At 42.7% G+C, this 26,592-nt stretch overlaps 1 protein-coding gene across 1 annotated transcript; it reads right to left on the reverse strand.

Moving 5' to 3' along the window:
- Positions 1-366: 366 nt before the first annotated feature.
- olfml2a (olfactomedin-like 2A) lies at positions 367-25,146 on the reverse strand. The gene is made up of 8 exons (XM_061261063.1): positions 24,861-25,146; positions 12,966-13,229; positions 9,619-9,726; positions 8,548-8,724; positions 7,768-8,014; positions 4,714-4,983; positions 4,350-4,535; positions 367-2,254 (listed from the first exon to the last, which is right to left on the reverse strand). The coding sequence occupies exons 1-8, from the start codon at positions 24,930-24,932 to the stop codon at positions 1,650-1,652; spliced, it is 1,929 nt and encodes a 642-aa protein (XP_061117047.1). The 5' UTR covers positions 24,933-25,146; the 3' UTR covers positions 367-1,649.
- Positions 25,147-26,592: the final 1,446 nt, after the last annotated feature.

Genomic DNA, 26,592 nt, shown 5'->3' on the forward strand with positions numbered 1-26,592 from the left:
GTAGTTCTAGCTCTCTTTCAAAAACAACACATCACTGCAAGTTTTCACTGTAACATGGCTGTTCATTCTTGCCCCATACAGCAACCCAACCCTCTCCCTCAACAATATTCATATATAATGAGCAATGCACTCTTAAGGAGCAATGCTCTCTTAAGGAAACTACTATCATTCCCAGTTAGAATTCTTGGTTAGACAGTCCTACTGACCTTTTCCCCCTGAGGATTTCCAAACTGATTGGCTTTTTTCTGGAAAATGAAATTACTACGTTCAAATTAGCTTTCTGCATATCATGATACACAACAATTTTAGATTGACTGAGACTTTTATAGAAGTTGTGTTTCCTTTCAAGAAACTGACAATCTGAAAGGGATTTCATATATTTTTATTTGAACCATTATGAAGACACTGAAGAAAAGATCATGTTACAACACGAGTATTTGTTTAAAATGCATCTCTGGATGTGAGAAGAATGTTCCCATAGAAGCAGTATGTGAATGAAACATCAACAACTAAATTATGCACAGCATTTTCTGTAAAATATCCAAATGTTTAATATCAAACATATCTGGTCAAACTTTTAGACGTAACACAAAGATATTTTCAGTTCACTCCTGAATAAATATTGCATAATTGAAATGTGAAGTAGCAAATATTTATTATCACACCTACATTTAGCATAAAAACTGTATTTTTATTTAACAAATGCATACTGACGTTCTTATTTACAAAACAAAACTATTTTACAAAATGACATGTTAAAATCACTGAATAAGAATGTTTTATAATTGCTGTACTTATAAAATGAAATGTTATTTTAAAGTTATTACCTCTGACAATACTGAACATACTAAAAATGTGTGCCTATTTGTAAATATGGGCTACCTTCATTCCCCTAAACCTATAGTGTTGCTAGGTATTCATTCTCCAAATTGTATGGGTGTCTGCCTGACTGTGTATGTGTGTGTGTGTGTGTGTGTGTGCATATGCTTATTATTTGTAAGCCCTCTGAACAATTATTGGTTATCAAACTAACAATTAATTTACAGTACTACAGACATTTTTTGCAAGAGAATGTCCATCCAGTCCCTTTGTTAGAAGACAGGGGTAAAATCAGTCAGCAAAGATGTCTTGCTAAAGCACCACAAATATTTGACCAATTGACAACAGAACTGCTGTCTTGTCTTGACAATGTTCCTTTAATTGATTCATGTTGTAAAACCTATGGCTACAGCTGAGTGCTGCAGTTTGACTTGTTCCCTTATCCCTGGATTCAACTTTGACTAACTAATGTGCTTGCTTCTTTATCCATAGAAACAAACATATTTGCAATGATTTAGTTGAGGAATTAACTGTTTGAAGAAAAGAAGCCTGCATTCCAAAGTCACAAATCTGATTGAATCCAGGGGTTAAATATAAAAATACAAAAACTAAATAAATTGTGTTTATATCTTTTCAAGGAAGCATCACTTCTTCCTTTAAAAACACTTGTTTAAGGAACACAGACACTGCAGATAATGCTGTTGACTGAAACAAAAAAATCACAAAAACAAGCAAACAAATAGCATCAAAAAATAAAAAAATATAAAAATAAAAAAGTGCTTGGTGATAGGATGGAGTTGATGGAGGTGCACAGAAGACCCCCACGTTGCTCACTGCCCCACAAAGTTGATGTTGTACGTTAGCTGATGCCCATTGTCCCAGGCATAGAGCACCTTCTCTTTTGGGTTGTAGTCGATTTGCGTGGTGAAGGCATACTCGTTGGTGAAGGGCAGATGTGGAACAGCTTCCGTGTTGGTATGGGTGTCGTAGGCGTACGACACCTCGCCCTCTTTCTGGTTGTAGACGTCGATGGCGTACAGCACACCGCAGATGATGAAGCAGTTTCCATAAGAGTTGCGCTTCAGACCTGTCTTCCAGGTGGTCTCCTTCTTCACCGATAGGTCGCTAGGGTCCAGTTTGCTGATGACAATCACCTCCTGCTGGGAGTAGTCATAGTCTGCCGCTGGGTAGATAACCCAGAGCCCGGTCTCGTCCACGGCGAAGTCGATGTCCGAGTGGCCCCTCCACTTCCAGGGGGTGGTGTCCTCATAGACCACATCGTGCAGGAGGGTCCAGGCTGCTACGTAGCGCATCTTCATGTCGTACTTGATGATGTTCTTGGTGAAGGCCCGGTTGTAGTAGAAGGCACCATTGTACACCACATGACCAGTGCCGATCCAGTTGTATGGAAGTTTGTACAGGTTGCTCCATCGCCCTGCGGAGAGACCAGAGCAGACCGGTTATCTCACTGGCTCTGGGAAATTGGCAAACCTCCCATAACAGATATTCCTCATGTCATCATCAATACTTTTGGATTCATTTGTGCTTAGATTCATGGCAGACCCGGGTTCAAAAGTATTTGTTTTGGGTTCAAATACTTTTCTGTGCTCTGTTGATTTATCTTGCCTGTTGCAATAGAGCCTGCTAGGAGGAGCAGATAGGGTGGGGTTAACACTTTTTGGATTATTTAATTTGCTTTCTCCAATACACCAGGCAATCTCAGTCAATTGCAGAAAAGTATTTTAATCCATAACAAATACTATTTGAACCCAGGTCTGGTTCATGGATAATTACAAATGTATTTTGTTTCACAAACACAATTTGGAGAGATCATTTTGATGAGTATTCAACTGACCAAACTGGCTTTATGGGGACAAAATCAAGATTAGAAATTATTTCTTGGTCAAAGATGAAGACAAGACTGGCAGACATCTATGTCACTGTGATCTGCATATTCCAGCTTCATATGCCCTCACCTTTTCATGGTACAGTTGGCTTAGTCAAGTATTATAGGTACCAGTGAAAGATAAAAGATCTCACAAATATTTTTATTAGCTGAGATGTGAACGTGAGAAAAGTTCTAGGATATACACAGAGTTTTCTTATTCTAAAGACTGTTCTCACCTGTTTCTTTTTAACCATCCCTGCTGTATAAACATGTCTTGCATTAACACATGTCCTTGAGTACCTACCCATGTCTTCTCCTAATATTTGCACTTCAGGAAGAGTGTTTAAAGTAATGAATGAAGTTCTGTGATTTACAAGAACAACAAGGGGAATATTTCCACCTTCACTCAATACCACATAAAGCCATTTTCCATTTTCAACCAACTCTCAATGATACAGAAACAGGTTTACAGCCTCATGAGTTCAAATGAGCAACAGGTTAGTTCAGTGTTACACAAATCATTTCCTGCTTGCGTCTTCATTAGATGTGACAGTTACAAATAGGATCTATTTAAAGTTAAAATGTTCTGTGTTATGTCTAAACAACATAGATACACAGCCAACTCAGGTAGTCTAACACCTGTCATGCAGTCTGGCTGAGAGAACCAGCCTGGTTCTTGTTTCATTGCTGAAGAATCCTGTAACCCTCTTCCCAATGGGCCTTGGGGGAATGGCTGTGAGTGGGGCTTGTCCATTCAAGGGCAAATGTCAGCTGCACAGGGGGCCACAGCAGCTGGAACTTGAACCTCTTTGCCCTTAAATTGTCAGTGTGTACAACGGGGGAATTGCCCCCGTGGAATTCCTATGCGGTTTGCAACAGTTGTAACTGTAATTCAAGAACTGAAACTTCAAAATAATTTGTGTTAAACCCTCCCTAATCTCCTGAAGGAGGATGATGATTTCTGCTCAGATATAGTGTTTTAGAGGTAGTATTGAGGTATTGTTTCTTCCATGATGAAACAAATGCTGGTCACTTACAAAATTAATGTATACACTCACTGAGCACTTTATTAGGTATTCATTCGACTTATTTTTTGGGCTTATTGGCTTCTGCTGCTGTTGCCTATCCATGCATTGTTTGTTTAGAGATGCTCTTCTGCATATCACTGACGTACTGTGTGGTTATTTGCTTTACACCTTCCTGTCAGGTTTGACCAGTCTGGCTCTCTTTCATTATCAACACGTTTTTGCCCACAGAACTGCTGCTCAGTGGATGTTTTTAGTTTTTTGTACCATTCTCGACAAACTCTGGAGGCTGTTGTATGTGAAAATCCTAGGCGATCAGCAGTTTCTGACATACTCAAACTTATTGACCGTGTCTGCATGTTTTCATGCATTTAGTTGTTAACACATGATTAGCTGATTCAATTTTTGCATTAACAGGTCTATGTAATAAAGTGCTCACTGACTGAGTGTGATAATACACTTCTCAAAATAAACTGATCCTGAGTTTTCATAAAACTTATGACTGATAGTCAAACCAGTGTCAGTCAGTAGGACAATGTGGCATAACATAGCTGGCATCTTGCCTCCCCCTGAATACTGCAATTTCATCAGCTTTTCTTTGTTCATGGTACTCTTACCTTGCTTGAAATTCTCCAGGTTCCGGAACTCCACCAAGTTGTTGCCATAGTAATAGTTGGTAACATAGATTTTGGAGTCCCTGGCGACAGGGTCCTTCATCCAGGCTCCCTCATTGCGTCCATAGCTGTGCTGTTTCTCCGGGGGCTCAACTGAAGCTATGGTCCCTTCACAGTCCACATCTTTCACTGCCACCAATGCAAAGTTGAAGAATGTTCAAAAACATCTCAGCAAATATATTAAGCAACAAACAAAAACATTTGGGAAAAGATTTAGCGGATTTACAAAGTTTCAGGCTTTTTGTAATGGGATCATGCTTTGCAAGAACTTAATAATGATAGTATGGACACAAAGAAGACAACATACCTGATTTGTTGGGAATGAACCGGCTGCTGTTGTCAGAATTGTCCAGCACCAGCAGAATGGTTGGTGCTGGCCTCTCTGGTCTGCCTGCAGTCGTGGTGGTGGTGGTAGTGGTGGTGGTGGAGGCAGTGGTAGTTGTGGTGCTTGCTGTGGTTGTAGTTGTTGTCGGTGGAGCTGTGGGGGCCTCTGTAGCTTCCAGGATGACTTCAGAGCTGGCGTCCTCGGAGACGGCCTCTTTGGTTTCCTGGGCCGCCTGGCCTTTGCCTGTGTTCTCTGTGAGACACAACAGGAAGCATTGGTGTCTGTGGGACCACTTCCTGTGTCTGTGTGGAATCAGAGCCTCACAGTGCGGCTGAATACAGACCAACACACTCGAGAGGAAACCTGTGCTGCTAAATCTTTCTGAACACTCCAAGTGATTTAGCCCGCATCTCCCATCACCCACACTCTTTACATTCCCTGCACCCCCCCCCTCTCTCCCAGCCCAAGAAAATCCTAAATGTGTGGCTGCAGTGAGGGACATTGCATCATGCCACCATGCTGCAGAGGATTGCCATGAAGATCTTGTAAATCAAACAGACATACACACATGCACCTACACACACAAACACCATAAGCACACCCACATGCAGGCATATGCACACAGAGGGCATATGGATTTAACACTGAAATGTGGTTTAAAATACAAGTGTGTTCCTCTCTCTGCAGGGATAGGGGCCACCCTTTTTCCCCCTGTCATAACTTGTTTGCAACAATGAACCTCTCAGAGAGAAAGGGAGAAGAGGAATGTTCCGTGGGAGGGTGGCAGGTGCCTCCCGTCATGTCCTTGAACTTGAAATAAAACAGACTAGGAGCTGTGAAACCCCAGAGCTTATTCACTGGGGTCACTGAGTCACTCCAACATTATTAGTTTAAATCACAATGGCAGGAGGGCAGAGTCCCACAGGAAGTCACTGTGATGTGGCTGTCAGGCCTGGCGTGGCTCTGGGTGTGAAGCCCCTTGTTTTTCTTTGACATGCGGTCGACGGGCAGGTCGCATCCCCCGGCTGAATGCAGGCAGGATGCTCTTTCCTCTGGATTATGTAAATGAGGGAAATTCAATTCACGTTTCTGACAGGGATGACTAGACGTGCCCTGTCCCCTCCCCTCTCGTCCACTCCCAGGGTCAGCCGATTTTTATGGTTCGGTGGGATTAAGGGGAGGTTGTACCCAAAAGACACATGAGTTGGCACAGGTGTCATACACACACTGATGTCTGGTCACTGCATGTCTGGTTTTGCAATCCAGAACAAATCTTGTCAAGCGGTTTGAAAGAACCATTCCATAAAAAGAAGGTAGGATAAATAGGTCTTTGTTTTTCTCATGCGGCCTTGGCTGAGATGCATCTGGACCAGACTAGAGGGCATCAAGGAATACCATTTGGGGACACCAAAATGCTTCAGCACTTCATTCATTGTTCATGCCTAATCACAACACATCCCATATGAGATGGTATTCACATAAACACATATTAATAAACACATATATTTATTTGTAATACCCCTCAAAACATCAAACATCAGTTAAAACCATTTGATTTAGGCCCCAAAAAAATCTCCATGATGACAAAAATACAGGATCCACACAATTGCAATTATGTTCAAAACACTGAACAACCAACCTCATTGAGCACTTTCCTCATACGTACACTCAGTTTTTTTTAGGTATTTATTAGATTTATTTTTTAGTCTTATTAGGTTTTCTGCTGCTATAGCCTATCCACTTAGAGATGCTCTTCTGCATACCACTGTTGTAGTGCGTGGTTATTTGCGTTAGTGTCACCTTCCTGTGAGCTTCGACTGGTTCTTCTCCTCTGACCTCTCTCATTAACAACGCATTTCTGCCCACAGAACTGCTACTCCCTGGATGCTTTTTGTTTTCTGCACCATTCTCTGCAAATTCTGGAGACTGTTGTGGCAAACTGTCAAATTTTGTTGCCATGATTTTGCTGGCTCCTAAAGTGTAAAAGACAGATCATTTAAATACTTATTTTCATCCTCTCAAGTCTAAAAGCTTTGAAATATGCACCACAGATATCATGCTGCCCAATGTGTAATGTACTCCCATCAGGCTGAGTTCTCTGACTGCTAAATGACAGTAGATTGGAAATGAATCCTGAATGCTGGCTGAGCCTCAACACTGTTTTTCTTTCAGAGATACATTTTTGTCAAGATGGGCACTGGTAACAGCTTATATAATGAATGCTGGTTTCACATTATCCATCTTATTAGATAGCTTGACGCATAGGGGGGGGGGGGGGCGTACACCTGAAAGCATGGATCTATTCCTATCTCCAAAATCTCAGGTGGACATTTTTTTAAATCCAGGTTAATGTCTCCTTTTCATCTCACTATTATTACTGTCTTGTGTAAGGTATTGGCCAAAACATAAAACAACACACACATACTGTACTGTACCATAAGGAAAATGTTTGTTGTTGAAAATGGGTGACGGAATTATGAAATTACGTGTCACACTACAGACCTGCTTGCCACAGTCGAGTGCTGGCAAGGTCTGGTTTTAGTCTGAGTCTGCGGGGTTGATACGCGCAGCAAGGTGTGATGCCTTAACTGAATAAGCCTGCCAGCCGCCCTCACAGTTGACATTTGAATATACCGAGGTGTCTAGGAGAACGTGGCTAGAATAATTAACAAATCTAGCCAGGCATGACATTCTAACCTGCCTCTGGGGTTTCAGCGCATTTGAGGGGATGACAGCATGTAGTCTAATCCTTCTCCAGCCCTCTTGCTATTGCCAATGATGCGCTACCCTGTGCCAGTGATCTGATACCAGACGTTGGAGAACATCGCTTCTCCAAAAAGAGTGTTACCATTGGACGAGTCTCTTCAACGCAAACTACACCTGCTCCACAAACCACCACCGCACTTCACTGACCTTCATTGGCTATGGTGTGGTTTCCCGACAGTTCAACATCTGATCATATTTGGCATCAATCCCATGCTGCTTCTTCAGTAGAAGAGACCCATGTCTCCCCAGCCCCCAGATGCTCCCCCTCACCTTTACTGCTTCCGCCAAGCTCAGTGTCATCCATCTTGGCTGCCTTGTAGTAGGTGATTCCCCTGATGACCCCCGGCTGGTGTCCGGCTGGCTTGGCCTTGGCTGTGGGGTCTGGCTTGGCCGGCTTCACTTGTTTCACCGTCTCTTTCTTGGGCTTCACTATCTTCTCCTTGGGGGGCTTGGGGGGTGGTTTGGACCCAGGTGCCTTTTTGGTTGGGTACTTGGCGGTCTTTTCTCCAGAAGTTTCCTGCCAATGGAGATTTAATAAAGTATGTGTGCTGTGTGTGTACAAATGAGAACCGGTCTCTGGCATAAACACTCATTTAAGGCTGTAACCATCCGTAACCATGGCCCACACAATTCAAGTTTAAATGGTGGGTGCGATTTGTGTCGGAGCACTCTGAGGACACAAATACATTCTTGTTTAGGGCCACTAAAATGCTAGATCATAATCCATGTTTGAGTATGAGTGTGCATGTGTCTTTGTGGATATTAGGCCCTTATGCTTAATGTATGATTCAGCCACCAGTGGTCTCCAACCATGATCCTGGAGAGCTACAGGGTCTGCTGGTTTTTGTTGTTACTCTACACTTAATTTATCAATTAGAGCAATTGCTTACGCAATTAATTCACCTCACCTGGTTACCTGAGTCTCAACAGGGTGCTGAAAACTAAAACCAGCAGACTCAGTAGCTCACCAGGACCAGGGTTACACTACAATAATTTACAACAGGACAGATTCGCAGGGCAGGTGAGCGTGGCAGGGTTCAGTTACTGTACCTGGGCCTTGTTTTCAGGGGCGTCTTTCTGTAGCAGCTGTAGGCTCAGGCTGGAGATCTCTTTCTTTATGCCCACCATGATGTCTGAGTAGTTCTCATAGCGCTTCAGCTGGTTCGAAAGGGTGACCACACTGTCCCTCACAAAGTCATTGTCTCGTGTCAGATTTGTCTTGATGGTCTGGAGGAGGGAGAATGAGGACACAGGGCCGTCTGATTGGTGGCAGAAATCTAGAGAGGCCTCCTTCATTTTTTTTTACATTTATTTATTTTACATATTTTCACTTTCTGATATAGTTCATGGAATAGCACTGTATCTCATACAAGGCAGTGATTGGAAATAACCTGCAGCACAATATCCTGGTTTCTTTCTTGTTGGAACCGTTGCAAAAATGTTTTGTCATCTGTGTCAGTTTGACTGACAAACCTAATCACGCACCACTTCCTGTTAAAACTTACTTCTTGGCTTCACAGATGAGCAGTTGAAGACCCTTTTAACCACCAGACTTGGAGGTGGGGAAATGGGGGGGGGGGGGGGTTCTTACTGGGAAAGGGCTTATATTAGCAACAGAGAGTGGGGCACAGATGGGAAAGAAAGCACTTAGGCAAAGTGCGGGTGACCACTCAATTGAAAAGAAACCACTTCAACCACACCAGACCACCACATCTCCAGAAAGGCAGCATTACAAATATGGAATTAATTCCTCTCAAATAAGGATGTGTCATGCTGAATTTAAGAAAAAGATCCAAGAAAAAAAAGGGCTTTCTCAAAGAACCCCAGGCTCTTTTTTCCCCAGCTGTTCTGCTTTGTGCTGTTCAAGCCCAGTGAGCAGAAGCTGGAATCCAGACGTCTAGAGGGACGGAAATCTAGGCTGAGAGATGTTTTGACATGAACGGATTAGGTTAACCCCAATATAGCTCAGGTTTTACCTGGATATAGCCTGACTGCATCCTATGTTCACTTTTTAACCAAATGAAGACAAATTTTCACCTAAACATCTAGACAGTTTTTCACCGACTTTTCACTGACTTTTTACGACCAAAAATGCTTTCTGTGTTGGGAGCCTTTTCTCACCTCTTCCAAGTTGTTCATCTGAGAGACAACCTTGTTGATGTAGGAGTGGACCTTCATAAGGTCCATGCTGTACAGCGTTCCCTCCAGGAGGTCCACCATCGACTGCAGCTGCAGAGAAAGCCAGAATACAGAAAAAGTCAAACACACCCGTGAAGCCACTTAAAGCAGAGACGTCTTCTGTGCGTGCAATTCTCCTGGCCTTTCACTGGGCAGGGTTTGCATTTTCTCTTAATCTAATTTCTCACCAGACCCCCTACCCTAATTGCTTTCTGTGACTTCTCAGAGCTCGGTGCATGCCCTCCTGCTGTGGAATCGGCCCAAACCCCAGAGTCACCACCGCCAATTAGGTCTGTGAAATCCTTCAGCCTGCTGGTGTCCTCAGAGGGAATCTGGATGTGGTTGCGTGTGGCGACAGCACTGGTTGCGAGTTACACCACATGAACAGAGAGACACGAGGCTAAGGCGACTGAGCGCCAAGCAGGTCTTTGATGGAGTGAAAAATTTATGACCCTGGTGTTGCTAATAGTGCTTCTTTTCCCACCACAGGAAGACAGACTGGATGCAGGTGTGACATGGTGTGGAACGCGAACACTCAAAATACGTGTACACATTGTGTTCATAGGCTTTATAAATGGTGAGACTAAAATATATTTTTGGTTTAAAAAAAGAATAAAGGAAAGAAAGATCTGGTGCTCCTTTTTCTTTGCTTGATTCTTCTGAGATGCCATCACAGTACTGGTCTGTGTGTGTGTGTGTGTGTGTGTGTGTGTGTGTGTGTACATTTGCACGTGTACGTCTGTGAGTGTGCATGTGAGAGAGCATATACTGTATCTACGAAGACAGACGTGTGCCACCCCTATCTAGCTGAGTCCATTCAGACCATCAATATGAATTGATATTAAAATACCAACAACTGTGACTCTTGGCTTGTGTGTCCTGCTAAGAGGACCTGCTAAGTTACAACCTGACTGTGGCCATGGTGAATATGGCCAGCAGCTCTGCAGGGCACTGCATCATGCGCTTTGGGTGGGCGGCTGGATGAACAGGAGCAGTGGCTGGCTACATGCGTTTCACCTCTGCTCTGGTGCACTCTCCTGAACCTCCTGAGGACCTCAGGGTCTCTGTACGATATCTCAGAGCATTCCAAACAGGAAGAAATATCGGGGAATTGACTGCATAGTGCTCTATATATGCTGAAATGGCAACATGTCATTGGGTGGACAGGACAGCAGACTGTGTTTACATTGCAGCCTGAGACTAGATCAATATAAATGTGCTTGAATTTACGGTACTGACCGGAAGCATCAGGACATTTATTGTTTATATGTTTGCCTGTTTTGCTTGCACTATCTATGTGACGCTAAGCACCATTCAACAGTAAATAATTGATGATCCTTGATTTACCATACACAGCTCGCATTGACCTCCATTCTGTATGGTACTGTATGTAATGCTAACTGCCATGTGTTGAGAAGCCTATACTTTTCAACCATTATGACTGTGTAGAATAGGTGAAGATGAATAGCAACAGTACTCGACGGTGCAAAATCAACAGTGTTAAATAACTTTATAGGGAGGAAAATTATCGCTTCTTATATGGACTACAATTATTAAAATTCTGTTTCAATACTGCTTCGTCCTCTGTAGTATGATACTTCCTGAATTGAACCCATCTTCTGTTGTTTCTGGCCTTAGGGAGAAAGGTTATTGACTGACGCAAGAAAGTCATTCGGCTTGGATTCTCTGAAAGCTTTGATTTGCCGGCCGCCTCCTAACTGGGAGGAAATTACCCCCGTGCTGACGGCCGTTTCCCTGCTGGGAGAGAACAAAGCGCTCCGATGCCTGAAAGGGTTCCAGTCTTATTCCAACTGTACGCTTTGCATTTTAGCAGGTGGCTTAACGTTTGGACACGGTCCCAAAGCGAGTCTGATTACATCAGGTGCTCCCGGCCAGCCTGCATCTGGTCGACTTTCCCTCCTTTTTTCACACAGGGCATTGCGTGTCTTTCCTCCTACTGAAAGTCGTATGCACTTTAAAAAAAGAGGGGAAAAAAATAACCATATTTCAAAAGCGCTGTATCTGCAGTTTGGCCGAGACAGCCCAGAACTGCACGCTGCTTTTCATCTCTCGATGAGCTGTCTCATAACCTTTACTGCGTTCTAAGCCCTACGCTTTATCACGGTCATCGTGCCGAAATGCCAAAACATGAAGGTAATGCATGATCACTGGCCCTTTCGTTATCACAGCATCAGTATTACATTCATTTATCATTTATTTTGTCAGTGGATACCTTTATCCTGGGTACTTACATGACTTTTCCATTTAGAATTAGCCAAACCAGACAACATGCACATCCCCAAGGTGGAGAGATGTCGGGACCGATGGCGGTCCGGGGGGAGGGGGGTTTAACACACAATGGCATTACCCCACCTGTAACCCTTTTGTACTAATAGCAAATGTGCATCATACTACCACCCAGTGATATTACATAAAGCCCAGAGTTTATTGACTGCCGTTTTGTTTACACACATAAGTGGTTCAGCATTGATGTTTATGGCTTGATCCCACTGTCGGCAGCAGCTGTCCGCACGCCACATTACTCAAAGACCCTCCTTCATTCCTCCGTTCCCAGTTGTGCGTGTAAACCATTCTTTTTCGTAACAGCAAGACAGCACTGAGTCACGGCCTGTTTGTGTAAGAAATTAGAGCCAGATTTGCAGTCGACACCTGCAGAGGCAACAAACCTGAGCGAATTAGCCCCAACCACCCCTCCCCCCCATCCACCTCTCTCTCACCCAGACCCCCACTCTCCATGCCTTACAGCAGTGCTTCATGTTTTGGAGCACTGCTGTTTTTGGGTTGTGAATAAAACAACACGCCTCTTAGTTAATCACTATGGTACCGCCACTCCATGCAAAGAACAGTGCAGATGAAGCATGTCCACTTCTCCCATCCACTCACCTGGAAAGCAGTGAGCACTCTACACCCACCAGGCCAATCAGGGGAGAGCTGGCTCTGATTAGAGGATCACCCATCCTTGGCCAACCAGTAGAGTGGTCCAAATAAAAGCACTCACCACGAGTGCAGGCTATGACCTATGGGTCGAAGCCTGGGCTGTATGCTGCCGTTGCTAATGGAGTCATAGTCAAACAATAACATTACCTGGCCACAACTCATGATAACTGCCTTTGACTACTGGATCACTGGGAATCACCCAACACTACAAAGTTCTGGCAAGCAACATGACACATACATTCCTGAGGGTGTAGGGGAGAAAGAGGGGGACTGTGACCCGGTTTAGTAGCTGTTGTAGCTGTTGCACACACAGTTATGCCCGGATGGTTTACCTTCAGCAGCTCCGGGGCCTGCTTCTTCAGCTTCTCCATCTTCCACTCGTTCTCGCAGGGGTTGAGGGAGGAGGGCGGCGCGGTGCAGGAGCACTTGCAGTCGGAGCCGGAGCTGACCGTCTCCACGGTGTAGAAGTCCTCCACGCGCACGCTCCCGCTGCGCAGCCGGGCGCAGGCGTCGCGGCTCAGCGGACGCATGATGCACTTACAGCGGCAGTCCGAGCCCTCTGACGTCATCCGCACCGGCTCCGTCTCGCCGAAGATCTGCACCGGCCGTGCCAGGGACGACAGAAAGTGTTACATTTCTAACAGTTAGTAAAATGTGGTGGGGGGGGGGGAGCGGAGCGGAACAAATGAAGCACTTTCTGCAGCCCTGTTTACATTATTTTGCCGAAAATATGGCTTATGCTCCATGACATGAAGCCTATGTTCATTTTAGCCACTGTCTGCCATTTGCCTTAGAATGACTGTACTGTACTGTTCAATTTTCTTTTTCACACCCCTTTTGTGAATGCAATGATTATGATTCACTCTTTATAGTATCTCAGCCATCAGTCAGGAGCTTTACCCCCTCATAAATCCACTTCTGGATACAGAATGTATGTGCTGATTCATGCATTTTGTCCCTCATATTGGGAGGCAAAAAAATCTATCAATCACACTGTCATTGTTATGCATTTTTCCCTTCTGCCTGTTGGGTCATTCATCTTTCTTACGAGTGGATTCATACAAACTAAAAGCAGAACACTGGAAATGACATGGAACATGAAACACACGAAGTCTCCCACCCTTTGAATGTACTACTTATATAAAATGTATAAAAAATGTTTCCAGGTATAGCATATTAAACACGAATGAAATCATCAACAACACATTTCACAGGCATGGCTATCTAAGATAGCTAGCAGTTGCTTCTCATGGCCGTAAATGCAACTACCAGAGTGAACTGACTAGGCAATAATAGTGACATAAAAATTGGACAATGGTAGTAAAGCCATGCCCCACCATTTAATTCTCCTCCTTAACTGAGAGGGATACGCACTACACATATAGGGGAAGTAGGTGACGTAACCATACAATCCTTTACACTCGCACTAGTTGACCTGTTCTAATATAACAAAATGCTGAAACTTTGCTCATGTTCAATAGGTGAAAACACTAAATCTTTTTAATGGACGTTTGCCCTTGCACGGGAGTTAAGATGATGGGGCCTCCAGCTCACAGAAGCTGAACCTTTTTCCCCTGACTCCTCTCTCCCATCAGCCTGATAGGCTGGCTTGTCTGAAACCCCTGGTTGAGGGGCTTACACTGCCATCTTTTCTCAAATGAGATTTAGTGATCTCTATACATTCCGGACCAGCCCGCATGTGGTACCACTTTGAGGACCAAAAGATGCCTGCATTACAGAAATTCTTCATTACAGAATCCTGTCTGTCCTTTCTTCCTGAGACGTGGCTACTGAAGGCTGGATATTCCTTCATATCATGCCAGACTATGAAACTGTTTGCCAAATGTAAAGGTGAATTTTTGCAAAAACCTCATAGGGAAGCTTTAGATGGAAAATATTATGCCAGTCAATGACTGACAGAGGATTTTAAAAGGAGGCATGGGATACAGTCAGAGCAGAGATACAAATAAGCACAACCTTCTTACACAACGTGCTGTGCCTTTGCTGCTTTCCCCTTTGATTTACTGAATGACCATTGTAGGGCTTGTGCCTAAACCCTCCTGCTATTCTCCTTCCTCGTGGTCTGTAATTAAATGCTGTGGCTTTTGGTAGCTGACTCAAAGCTGGTACCTGAGCCTGTGGATTTGGACTAAAAACCAGCAGTTTATGAGGGAAAGCTCTACTTGCTGTAACAGACCACACAACGGCAACTGCAGCTCCCTGAGTTAAAGAAGAAACCACTGCAATTCTTCAGTGACAGTCGGACTGTAGTCATTTTTTTGGTTTATTTGCTTTTTTGCTGGTTAATAATTTCAGTTGGATCAAATCCACATACTTACTACACTATACTTTTTTGTACTCTGTGGATTAATATGAAACTGACTGGGCAATCACACTTATAATCATAGATAAAGTCCCCCTCAAAGAAGTAAAACTCTTTTTTACCACTTACTTCTTTGCTTTGAATTAAACAAAATAAAAGACAGTGTTCGAGTCAATACACAGGCTGTTGTTTTCTGTTGAGGGGAGACCATTGTGTGAGTGAGGCACATTTTACAATCAGTAACCACCAAAGAGCTGTGTGTGTGTGTAGACACATTTATCATGACCTCAGTCCTTACTAAAACATCCTGTTTTCATGGGAGTCTGTGATTATCTAATGCAATAGACAAGATAACCTCTTCCTGGGATTACCAGAGCCAATATGCACTAGTAACCTCAATTGCTATAGGAGCACTTAGTAAAATTACGGAAACTATAGAGATGAGGCTTCAAAAAGTGACCCACATGTCATGGGAGGTTACACTATCTCTCAGATCACCACTGAAGGCTCAACTTCTGTCTCAATTACTGCCATTCTGCTTTGGGGCCTAAACACCACTGATTGCTGTGGAGGGGTGGACATGGGTGACCAGAGACCAAACCAGCAGTGAGTTCTGTATTTTTTGCTACAAGATCAGAAGGGGGCCATAAAATGACTGGTTTGAAACCATTTCTCCATGGCAGCTATGGGATGATAAAGACACTGCATGTGTTCTGCAATAAGGATAGCAATGGAACAACCATTCCAGAATAACAGAGTGAGAGTGAGAGCAAGATAATGGTGTAGAATATTGTTGTAAAGGACAGCATTAAGTAGTAAGAGTATTCCAATATAAAATACACCATTATCTATTTTCTGGTACTTTCTAGAAAGAGAAGGCAAATCTACTTTTCCTCAAAGAGGAAATGCACACATGTGTGCAGAAAACTGTACAGGTCCAAGGACTGTGCCTTGCAGGACTGTTTTAACAAAACATCATGCACTTGTGCTATGTTCTCTGAGCAAATATCAAAGTTGATTGCATCCACTTTCAAAGCAAAGTGGTTTATCAAGGTAAACAGTAACAGGGTCGTAAGTGGGAGCTCATTAGCAGAGGAATGTGGCCACAGTGAGAGCGTGGGGCGTGAACCTCCATTACGCGAGATTTTACGCCCGGGGCCCTCTTCAGTTCTTGGTCAGGAACCCTAGGGTACCCTACAGGGCAGAAGGCTATTTTCTGCTGATGTCAACCAAAAATGGCAGCAGGATAACAAACATCCTGCCCATATGAGAGTATACTGGATTAACAGATCAAACCAGGCTTGGAAGGGTTCCAGTCCAAACCCCCTGAAGCCCTTTTGTCATTCAGCCCTACAGAAACCTACACAGGACTGACTTTGACAGCTCCCTAGCAACACAGCAATAAGACGCTTGTAACTTGGAGTGAAGTATGAAGTCCTGAAAAAGTACTGAAATTCAGGTTTGTCCAATCATGATGGGGGACTGGGGGAGCTTTGGTAAACATCTCAAAATTGAAACTATTCCGAAGCTCAAGTTTGCTCTCCTTTTTTGTGTTTGCTTTTTTTTTTTGTTTTTCTATTTGACAAAGAAAAAGGTTTGACGCCAACACAAGATATTTATTGCCTTAGAATTTACCAGTCCTTCACACGCAGTTCACTTGCCGTGTGATCATCAGAAGAGGACACATTCTAGTGCATTTATATTACCTGGATTTTTTTGTAAAAAGACAAAAACATTTTTGGGAACAAGGCCACTGGTTGAACCCATTGGTGCTTTTTTGAGAAATAGTGTCCAGAGCAAAATTGTAATGAGAACAGAATTTAAGGCCCATGCAGACAAAGAACTTTCATGTGAACATCCACACTGCTGAACAATAATGTTCTGTAAATAGTCTCTTGGCTATGTCCTCTGCCATTTTGAATGTGACACTTTGTAAATTTGGATGGATTTTGATTGGCTATCATTGTTTTTTCATTCATGCAGCAAAATTACGATTGTCGCTGTTGTTGTCGTTATAGATGTGGTGTGGACTACACCATCAACTTCAGTTAGAAAGATATTTAAAACAACATATTTATATTTATAATTTTAGTTATCATTCTTGCTGTGGAAGCCTTTAAATTATATACCTAAAATAAAATAGTTACTATTCTTGAACCCTGGTCTCTTCTGGAAGGTAACCCAAAAGTGTTTTTCTCACTGAAAAGATTTTCGGTTTTTGACTGGATACAGATTATTGTAGCTGTGGCTTTTGCATTTAGAAACACAATGGCGCCAATTAACAACACTTCACAAATCCCAATTTGAGGATAATATCACCAAAAATTGTATTCTGCATTATTTTTTTCTCATCTATGGCTAGGCAGTTTTCCAAAAAAGAGACTCCAAAAGGAAATATGGATACTAAATTGTATTATAGGTTTTATGAGGTGCAAAATGCTGCACTTTTGCGTACTAAACTATACAAGACTTTTTATTTTAGCACTTCCTCACGCTTGTCACCCTCCCCTACCTCTTTGTCCCAACTCTCATTGCAGCTATCCAGCTTGAGAAGATCATGAAAAAACATACAATAATCACAATAATACCATCTTGTTTACTAATATATCCATTGAGGTCCATTGATTGAAGTTTTTGTCAAATACCCAACCCCCCTCAACAAGTCACATTCCTTAATTTTACATGCTATTTATTATTCAAAAACGGGCTGGTGAGACTGAAGGGGTTAAAAGTCTGTTTGGGGAGTCCAGTTTAAAATACACAATTAATGTATTGCCATTAGTGTCTTTCATTTCTTTTAAGATCCATGGCTCGCTGCAGCTGGATACCCTATTACGATATTTACTCTGGATTATCTGCATCACCTCTCCACTTTCTATGCTGGCGGTATGGACAGGATCATGGATGTATTTAGTCCATGAGCCACAGGGATATCGCCTCCATTGATCATCAGCTCTCCATTGTCCTGTTGCTGCCAAGCAAATGATGTAGACGATAATGAACCCGGACAGGCCTTAAGTGCCTGAATTCCACCATCATTACACGACGGTGGTTTGCACTTGGCCACAATCAGCAAGCCAGTCACCTTCCACGTGGCTACAATCCCGGCCTTTCCCCTCGGCCTAAGAGTCTGAGCCAGCTTGAGTTCAAAAGAGTTTGACCTGAATGGTGGTGTCGTATACTGGGCCGACACAAAGATTACAGGTTATGTCAAAACCGACTTTGGGGCGTGAAACAGGTAGGAGATTAAATAAGGAGTTGGAGTCTGTTTTAATCAACAGCCACCATGTTGGACAGCCATTCATGACAGAGCCAAATCTGCGGGAAAGCCTTTAAATCACCACACAGCTCCACATTACTACTTCACCAGTGCTGTCTCCTGTCACCTGTATAATCTTCTTCCAGATGTCATGGAATGCATCGCAGCCTTCGCGATTTAATGTGGCTCATCCGCTCGCTCACAGCACAGATGCTACACTGTCTGTGCCCTAAGCCACATGAACTGGTGTATCTGTTATTGGGCTCAGACATCTCTACTGTGTCAGGTGCTGCCTAATCTATTGTTAGGTATCGTACTGCCCAACAGCTGACAAAACAACTACCGGGGTCCTGCAGCATGTTGTTAGAAACCAGATAATTACAGTTCTCAGGTGTTCTCAGCTTGTATTTTGGTGGGGAGGTTTATTTGTCTTGCTATGACCTTTACCCTTCTTGATTAAGGTTTGGATTAGTGGCGATGGCCCCCTGACCCACCACAAGAGGTGGGGCAGGCTATTCTTATGCCGCATGCCGGCTGCTTCTCCTACTGCCTCCCCATACCTCCTTGAACCATTTTGGCTCAGAGGTGCACACACTAACAAGTTTCCTCTTGAGGTCATAGGCCAGCAGGAAAGAAGCAGAACTTTTGAGTGTCTGTCTGTGTATTCTGAGCTGAGTAATCAACATAAATATGCATAGGGTCACAAGAGCCTTTTTAATATGTGACAATTTACCGAAGGGTGTGAAATGTTGGTTTTTTTATACAAAGAGGCTCAGTAGACACACAGGTAACAAAATTAATTTACTTTAGTCTATTTCAAGTTCTGAATCGCTGCCCAAATCTCAGTAGGTAGTAGTTCATGTTAGAAATCTGCTTATGTGTGCCCATGGCCTTCAGTAAACGGGGTAGGATTGATACCGCAGCTTTCAGATAGATAAGCAATGGGGATTACCGTGTCTTTGTCAAAATCTGTTGCGACAACGGACTAACATTAAGCCTAAAAGGTACTGCATAATGCCTGAAAGCGAAAAGGCAAATGCTTGTTGACTTTGAGGGCTCACATTTAAAAAGTTGCGGGTCAGGTTTGCTCTTGTTTTTGCTGAACTTTTGTTTCCCATTGTGACCATGCGATTGGCGAGTGGGGGAAGGGGGTGGTGGCTTGAAAGATGGAATTTAACTTGATGTGGGTCATCTGCTCTCTAACATCAAAATGAAGCTGTCCAAACACAACCTGTCCAGAGACATTGACCAGATATCACTGCAAAAACTATCAAAATAAGAGCCTGACAATGACACTTTATCTAACTAATATTAGAATATTAGATCTCCTCAGGAGTTTTGTATTCAGAAACCCATCTGCTGTGAGCCAATAAGATGGACCAGAATGGGTGGTGCATTCCGGCAGCTCAAGCCTGATAGCACGCTCCCCCGGGACGTTCTGCACAGGAAGTGTGCATATGTGATGGCCAGACAGGAAGTGCTGACAGTGGAGAATGTCCTTCATGTCCTTCACTCCTTCATGGCACAGAGAGTGTTAAATTAGTCCCTATGGAGGACCACATTATGACTGCAGAGCACGGAAACACAGGTTTCTGCTCAAAGCTGTTACTGGAGACACGAGTCTTCACTCTTGCCTGTTCTGTGAGAGGATGATTTTTCTGTTTTGGATGATTTCTCACCAAAAGAGTCCCAGAAGAATGATAGAGGTATTGTTCTGAGGCACGCTTGCTATGGCTGGTTGTCCTTATCTGTTATTCAGGCAGTGTGATGCTCAGGGGAGAAGAGTATCATAAATGTGGCTGCCGTTCCTTTATCTTCTGATGCCAAACCCTGGGGGCACAGTTTCTCAGTTCTCCTTCAGTGTAGCGCCACATGTCAAAACTTCCAGAGAAAGGCTGGGGCTCCTCTTCCTGCACTATCCCTGACCTTCCCTGTTGTAATCTTGAAGTAGTTTGCAACCAAGACGGTGCAACCGCACCCTGCTGTTCCCACGCCCCATGGCCTCTCTGATTTGCCCAGCCAACGCCTGTCAACTCACACCAGTCTTGAGGGGTGGGGGCACAGGCAAGGTGACACCCTCTATGCTCTAGTAACCCCACAGGGAGCCAACAGCGGGTGGAATAAGTAAAAGGTTGGGGGAGACCTCTGGACCCTTTCAGCTTTCTACAATTATTATAATAGATAATAATGATGATCATTATTTGAATCTGTTATTGAACCTTCTATTGCACCTGTGCTTGTGAGGAATTTGAAATATCAAAGCCATCAGAGGAATAAATAATGATAACAATAACAGTGAGGATCCTCATCTCTGTAATTTCCCATAACAGACCACAGACTGTTTCCAAATGAAAGAGGGTAGAATATTATAAAGCATAGTTTAGCTGTACAGTGACCCTGCCAGCTCCATGATCACAATAACCTCCCTGCCACAGACACTCACAACATGGAGATGGGAAGGAAGGCTGGCTGGCTGGCGTTGGAACGGATCACACACCCCTGGTTTTTATTTGCAGGGGGAGGTTGTCATCCTGGAATGATGGTATATGGTTGGGGAGGAGGGAGTAGCAAGCGCTTTCGGAAGGGTGGGGGCACTCTGATCTGAGAGAGGGGGAGTGAGGTTACTCTTCAGAAATCCTGCAGCTGTGCAAACAAGGCAAATATTGTTGTCTTGAACCCACTCGATGGCATCTCACTCCAAATTGGGTAATCGTTCAGTGAGCATGGATGCCAAAGGGATAATTAACTGGTCTGAGCTTCCAAAGACAAAAAGGAAATTATTTGAATGTTCCCAAGTCTGTGAGAGCTGGCAAGCTGTCTAAATGCACTGAATTTTTTAAAATATCATCTTGCATGCCTTGCTTCTTGTCTGACATACCATACCTACTGACTTACCCAATATTTACCATGTGGTAGAACTAGGTTGAATAATCCTGACTGTAGACAACTGATACTTGTAATACTATGTGAATTGCACCTTATCCGACCTGTGTTCTGTAGTTGTTACTATGGCATTTGGCATGCACTTATTTTATGTCGCTTTGGATAAACATAAATACATGTAATGTAAAACAGCGTGCAGGATATTGAGTGATGTTTTGGGCGAACGCGCGCCCATGGCTGGTGAAGGGGGGTGAGGCACTGTCATTTCCTGTGTCTGTGTAACTTCAGACAGCTGAGGAGAAGGTGTAGTTTATTTTTCCAGGGTTTCCAGGGAGCAGGCTGGACAAGTCCTCCCCTCGCTGCCTCACGGGAAAGGAAAGCAGCGGAAGGTGGCCATCACAGAGGACCGAGAGAAAGCACTTTCCACCAGAAAGAGAAAACAAACGATACGCAGTAAAACCCAGAGAGTCACACATAGTATCAAGAGCACGTTGATGGTCGACAGGGGCATGCTGCAAAATTCTCCAGAGTGCTTTTGTAAACTAAAATGCACCATTGCGTCTGCTGTCTGGACCCAATGCTGCTTCTCTTTACAACACAAGCACCTTTCCTGTCGTCTACATGGCTGATCAGACCACCACTGCTTCCCTTTCCTTTCCTACTCCTGCGTCTTATTGGTCACACACTACCATACTTCCTGTATACAGTGGAGGCAGGAAATGGGAGTTTAGGAAGAACCAAGCCTTCCTATTGAAACAGGGTTTTGGGCCCTGAGATTACAGCATTGCTGTAATCTTTGAGCAAGGTACTTGGCTGCATCTGCTCCAGTAAAATATATATTTAAAATATATATTTAGAAATCCAAATAGAAATCCAAGTAAAAATACATAACATGGTTAATGTGTGAAGTGGGATGTTTACTTTTTGGGTACGAAACAGGCAGAGCGTTGGACTGCCGGACATTGAGAAGTATAGCATATGGGTGTGTCACCCAGGCCATCTCAGTGGCCATGAAGGCCAGTTCAGGAACACCCTGGACATGTGTTTGCCAGTAGGGTTTAATAAAAGCAGGCCACGTGGCAGATGCACATGACACTTGAATATGTCAAACTATTTTCTGTGCTCCATTATAGTATAGAGTGTTTCAGTGAAGTGGATCAATTCTCCTCCACCCCACCAACAACTCACCTGCACCCCTAGTCAAGGTAATGATGTTCTATCCTTATCTAGATTAACAATTCAGGTCGGGCAAAGATATGTGGTCCATGAAATTGGCCAGATTCCAGTAAGAAGTGCCTATAGGGATGTTCTAATGGCTCAGGGATCCCATGTTAAGTAGGCCTGTCATATGGGAAATTTGTCAAAGGATTTCACAGTAAGATTCCTGTTTCACATGAAAAACTCAGCATGGCATTTGCTAAAATCCATCCACTGCTTTTTGCAGCCCGTGTGATCTGTTGAAAAGTTGATGCACTCAGAAAGGAATGTACGATCCGTGATCACTCCCGAGCGTACCATTTTGCCCCTATTATTAGAGACGATGTCTGCCCTCAAGATATGACCTTTCACCCTTTCATGGATAGAACTAAACAGACTGTGCTATAGTGCAGAAATCATCAGCCACTGCTGGGGCTGTGCTTTTATTTAGAAAAATGCAATTGTATTATTAACAGTATTATTACCACCACATTTACAGATAAATTCAGTATAAACCAACCAAACATTCATTTAAAAATGATTCCACTCAACATGAAAGCTATGCATCATATAATACAGTATCCATGTTTTCACAGCATAACCCTACTACATAATACACTTTATAGCAACACATACTTGTATTATATAACTGGAGACTTGAAAGGAACTTTGCATTAAGGCCAAACTTTCTCATCACTGAGTCATTCGGTTTATGGTTCACGGTCCCACAGCTGTCAGAAAGGCCTTTGTTCTGCAGTCAGTAATGTCACATTGAGACTTCCTTTTGGCCACAATGAAGTCTGACTGTCATCCTGCAGCAATAATTAGCACAACCTCAGCGGACAGGAGTGAGCTCAATCGACATGTTCTCTTGACCCAATAAACACATTTCTAGACATAAAATGTAGAGACAATGACACCGGTTGAGGGTGTTATACCTTCACTTCAAACAAGTATACAAAACAGTGAACATTAATCAGACTATGATTTCAGATGTCAAACTCTATTAGAATAAAATGATTAGCCCTGCACAATCATTGACCGTCTTTTAAGTGCAAGTCATATACCAGTTTGCAGGTTCATGGACTTATGTTGATGACAGCTAAACACAATCGTAATAAACAAGCCAGCACAAAGTGCAATGAGGAGCACTTTGTTGCATCCTTTTGATATTTTTTCTGTGTAACTACCAATTTCCCAGGCACACTTCTATTGTCTTCTTCGCTCATCCATCTTCCCTTGAAAACACTGCACACTTGTTGCCTAATGTGTGATGTCACCTTGGCGCATCAGTGAAATGCACCAATAAAGCAGAGCGCTCCTGAATATGAACCCGCCTACAATAGGACGACCAAAGCTTCACTCTCAGCGCTGCACAGAAAGAAAAGCGAGCATCTCAAAAATGAGTGTACTCGTAAATTAATATGCTGTCCAAACTGTATCAGCAGTTTCCAAATTCCTGAAATTTGCGCACTGCCAAGGTACACAACTGCTATAGCGTGCAGTACCAAAAGAAAATAAAGCCAAGACGCCGACAGTGTGGATTTTGAAATATAACAGTGAGCAAAACTGGTTTAAAGGTGGGATAATTTTATAATTGTAAGGCGACAGCTCTACAAATGCGGGTTGAATTTACATAAACGTGGCGTAATTGGTGCCCATACTCGAGAACAGATCGAGATGTGTATAGAAGAATTAAATGTCCATTGAAATACTGCAATAGGCTTGCTATCATAAAATAACTTATTTAACAAGATTTCCCTCTTCCCATTTCCGTTTAATGAACAAGATGAACTTTTGGTGATAGCATTCACCAGAAAGCATTGTGCTAACAACTTTTGGAATTGCAGGCTTCTTATGCATTACAGAACCTCACAGGGAAAGAATTGCCAACTCTTATCCACTCCACAATATATTTTATTATAGCCTACTGACAAAATATGAATGGCTTTTCAAACATAAGCTAGGCTTGAACCAGAAAGTGTATCATCCGACAACTGCCGAATACTGGTAATTGAACTGATTGACAAATCAGGATATTAAAACATAAAACAAAAGCAATGATTCTACAGCTCATGAATGGATCGAACTCGTTTAGATTTAAACACATGACTGGGTCTATTATGATTGGAAACCGATTCATGAATTTGTTTTCAATGAAAAGTGGCTACAGTGTACAGTGGAATCATCCAACACTGTTCCCCTGTGAATATCCCGAAGAATATTCTATCTGATTCCACTCTGAACACACTCGCCTACATAGCCTCAGTCAGAAATGTGTGCCAGTTAATCGTACCCATATACCCATTCCTCTTACAATGCAATGATAATCTTATTGACAGTTTATGTTCCTGTAGTAACTACTAAATTCAAAGAGATTTGGTAATAATTGCAAGATTGTATCTTGATAATAGCGTGCAAGTCAAAAATCCATATTCAATTGCATAGGTGCGTCCGCGTTCATAATTAATCAGATGATTGTAACGGCAACTGCAATGTAAATGTGACTAGACCCAGATCGGGCCACTTCAGTATTGTATGAATACAGGTTATTCTTGAACCCACCTTGTTTTGAGCAGTGACGTCCTTGAACAGCACGAGGACAATGCAAGCTATGATGTTTGTAAACCTCCACATCTCTCCGGCACATCCAGTCACACACGCAAGCAAGAGTGGAGAGGTCTTCGCGCTCTCACAAGGTAAAACTTAATTACAGAGAACAGACGTTTCCTGATTGGTAAATTCACATGGGTAAAAGAGAGAAGCAGACAGCTATATTCAACGTTGCCATAGACCCTTTGGCTGATGGTGTCTTGCTTGCCGCCCACAATTACTTCGGACACCCCACAACCCTGCCCGGACAGTGTCTGTATGTACTGCAATACTTTCAGACCCTCTTCTTTTTTAAACTCAAGTGGAGGAGGAGCAACTGGCATCGCTTGGACACCAAAGCAATTTTACGCACTACTACAAAGTGATGCTACGTTACATTTTAGCCATCTCTTTATACGGATTATAGACCGCTGAATTATCAGTGTAAAAGGTTTGATTAATTGAATTCGATTTAAAAAGTTAATTGGAAACTGACAAAATATCTTTAATCAAGTGATTTACTTGAATTAACACAGAGGATTTAAGGATGTATAAAACTCACACGCGCACGCGCGCACACACATTACGGTGGAAGTTATTTTTACTGTAATATTCAACAGAACGAAACAATTTAATAATTATAATATTTAATATGAATCACAGTAGCCTAAATTCACATGTAAAGATATTCTTACTTTACTGAACAATTACAAACAATGCATGTCTTAAACGGAAAGCCTGACCGGCCAAAAAATAACACCTCTGTACACTTTATATTGCAATTGTTCTGTTAGTCCCTTTGCAAAACGGATCATCACCTCAAATAATATTAGGGCAGTGGCATCTTCTGGTACAAGTTGGTATAGCAGTACTTAACAAATAATGGTCACACTGTTCAACTGAAACCCACGATGTCTTCATCCGGTTCATTAGGTTTTTATTTTATTTTATTTTTAGATCTGTGTGGGCCTGTAGCATTTCTTTATGAATTACGGCATCCCAGGTCTCAAAAGTAGAAAAATGTCTCTTCCTTTGTGCCGGAGTCTGAGAGTTGTGGTTGAATATTCAATCTAGAAGAGGCTGTTTCTCGCCATGAGCTATTTTTATTTTGTATTCAGTTAAATCCCTCATCTAACTCACTGTCAAGTGACATTGTGTGTCAAATTGTACAGTGATGGAAATGCGTCAGCCTAAAATACATTAGACTAAACACGAAACTTAAAGCTGGTAATTGTGCTGAAATGCTTTTGAGTGCTTTGTTTTATGAACAGGTTTGTAATTTAAAGAACTGGCCACCAATCGTCAGTTAATCTTAATGCATTATCCTTATGAACGTTGCCTTAAATCGTGTTAATTACAAGTTTGGGTGTCTTTAAAACTTTAGAAAGGGTAAAAATGTAAAGGCCTGTTTTGATTGTTTTCCTAAACTAAACCTAATTGTTTCATGCCTTTGTTTTTACCTTCCTAAACGTCCCACTATCATGCTAATGCTTTGTGCTAGTAGAAATAGCACAAAGCCCAACATCTTGTTTCCATGTACATTTGCTATATGACTATATAAGCAAACATGAGAAGAAATGACTAACAGGTTGTACGCAAATAAGATTCAAAAGGAATTTTGGCTCAACAGAAATTGTAATGGATGAGGATTTTGAAAAGGGGTGGTTACAGTTGTGAAATTAACATGTTGATAAAATGGGAATGG

This window comes from Conger conger, chromosome 11 (genome assembly GCF_963514075.1).
Source record: "Conger conger chromosome 11, fConCon1.1, whole genome shotgun sequence".
NCBI lineage: Eukaryota > Metazoa > Chordata > Actinopteri > Anguilliformes > Congridae > Conger > Conger conger.

Coding starts and splice junctions, on each gene's coding strand:
- olfml2a (XM_061261063.1), bottom strand. CDS start 24,932: ATGTGGAGGTTTACAAACATCATAGCTTGCATTGTCCTCGTGCTGTTC. Junction 8,015..8,547: donor CCCCTGAAAACAAGGCCCAG/GTACAGTAACTG, acceptor CTCCATTGGCAG/GAAACTTCTGGAGAAAAGAC. Junction 4,984..7,767: donor GCTTGGCGGAAGCAGTAAAG/GTGAGGGGGAGC, acceptor TGTGTCTCACAG/AGAACACAGGCAAAGGCCAG.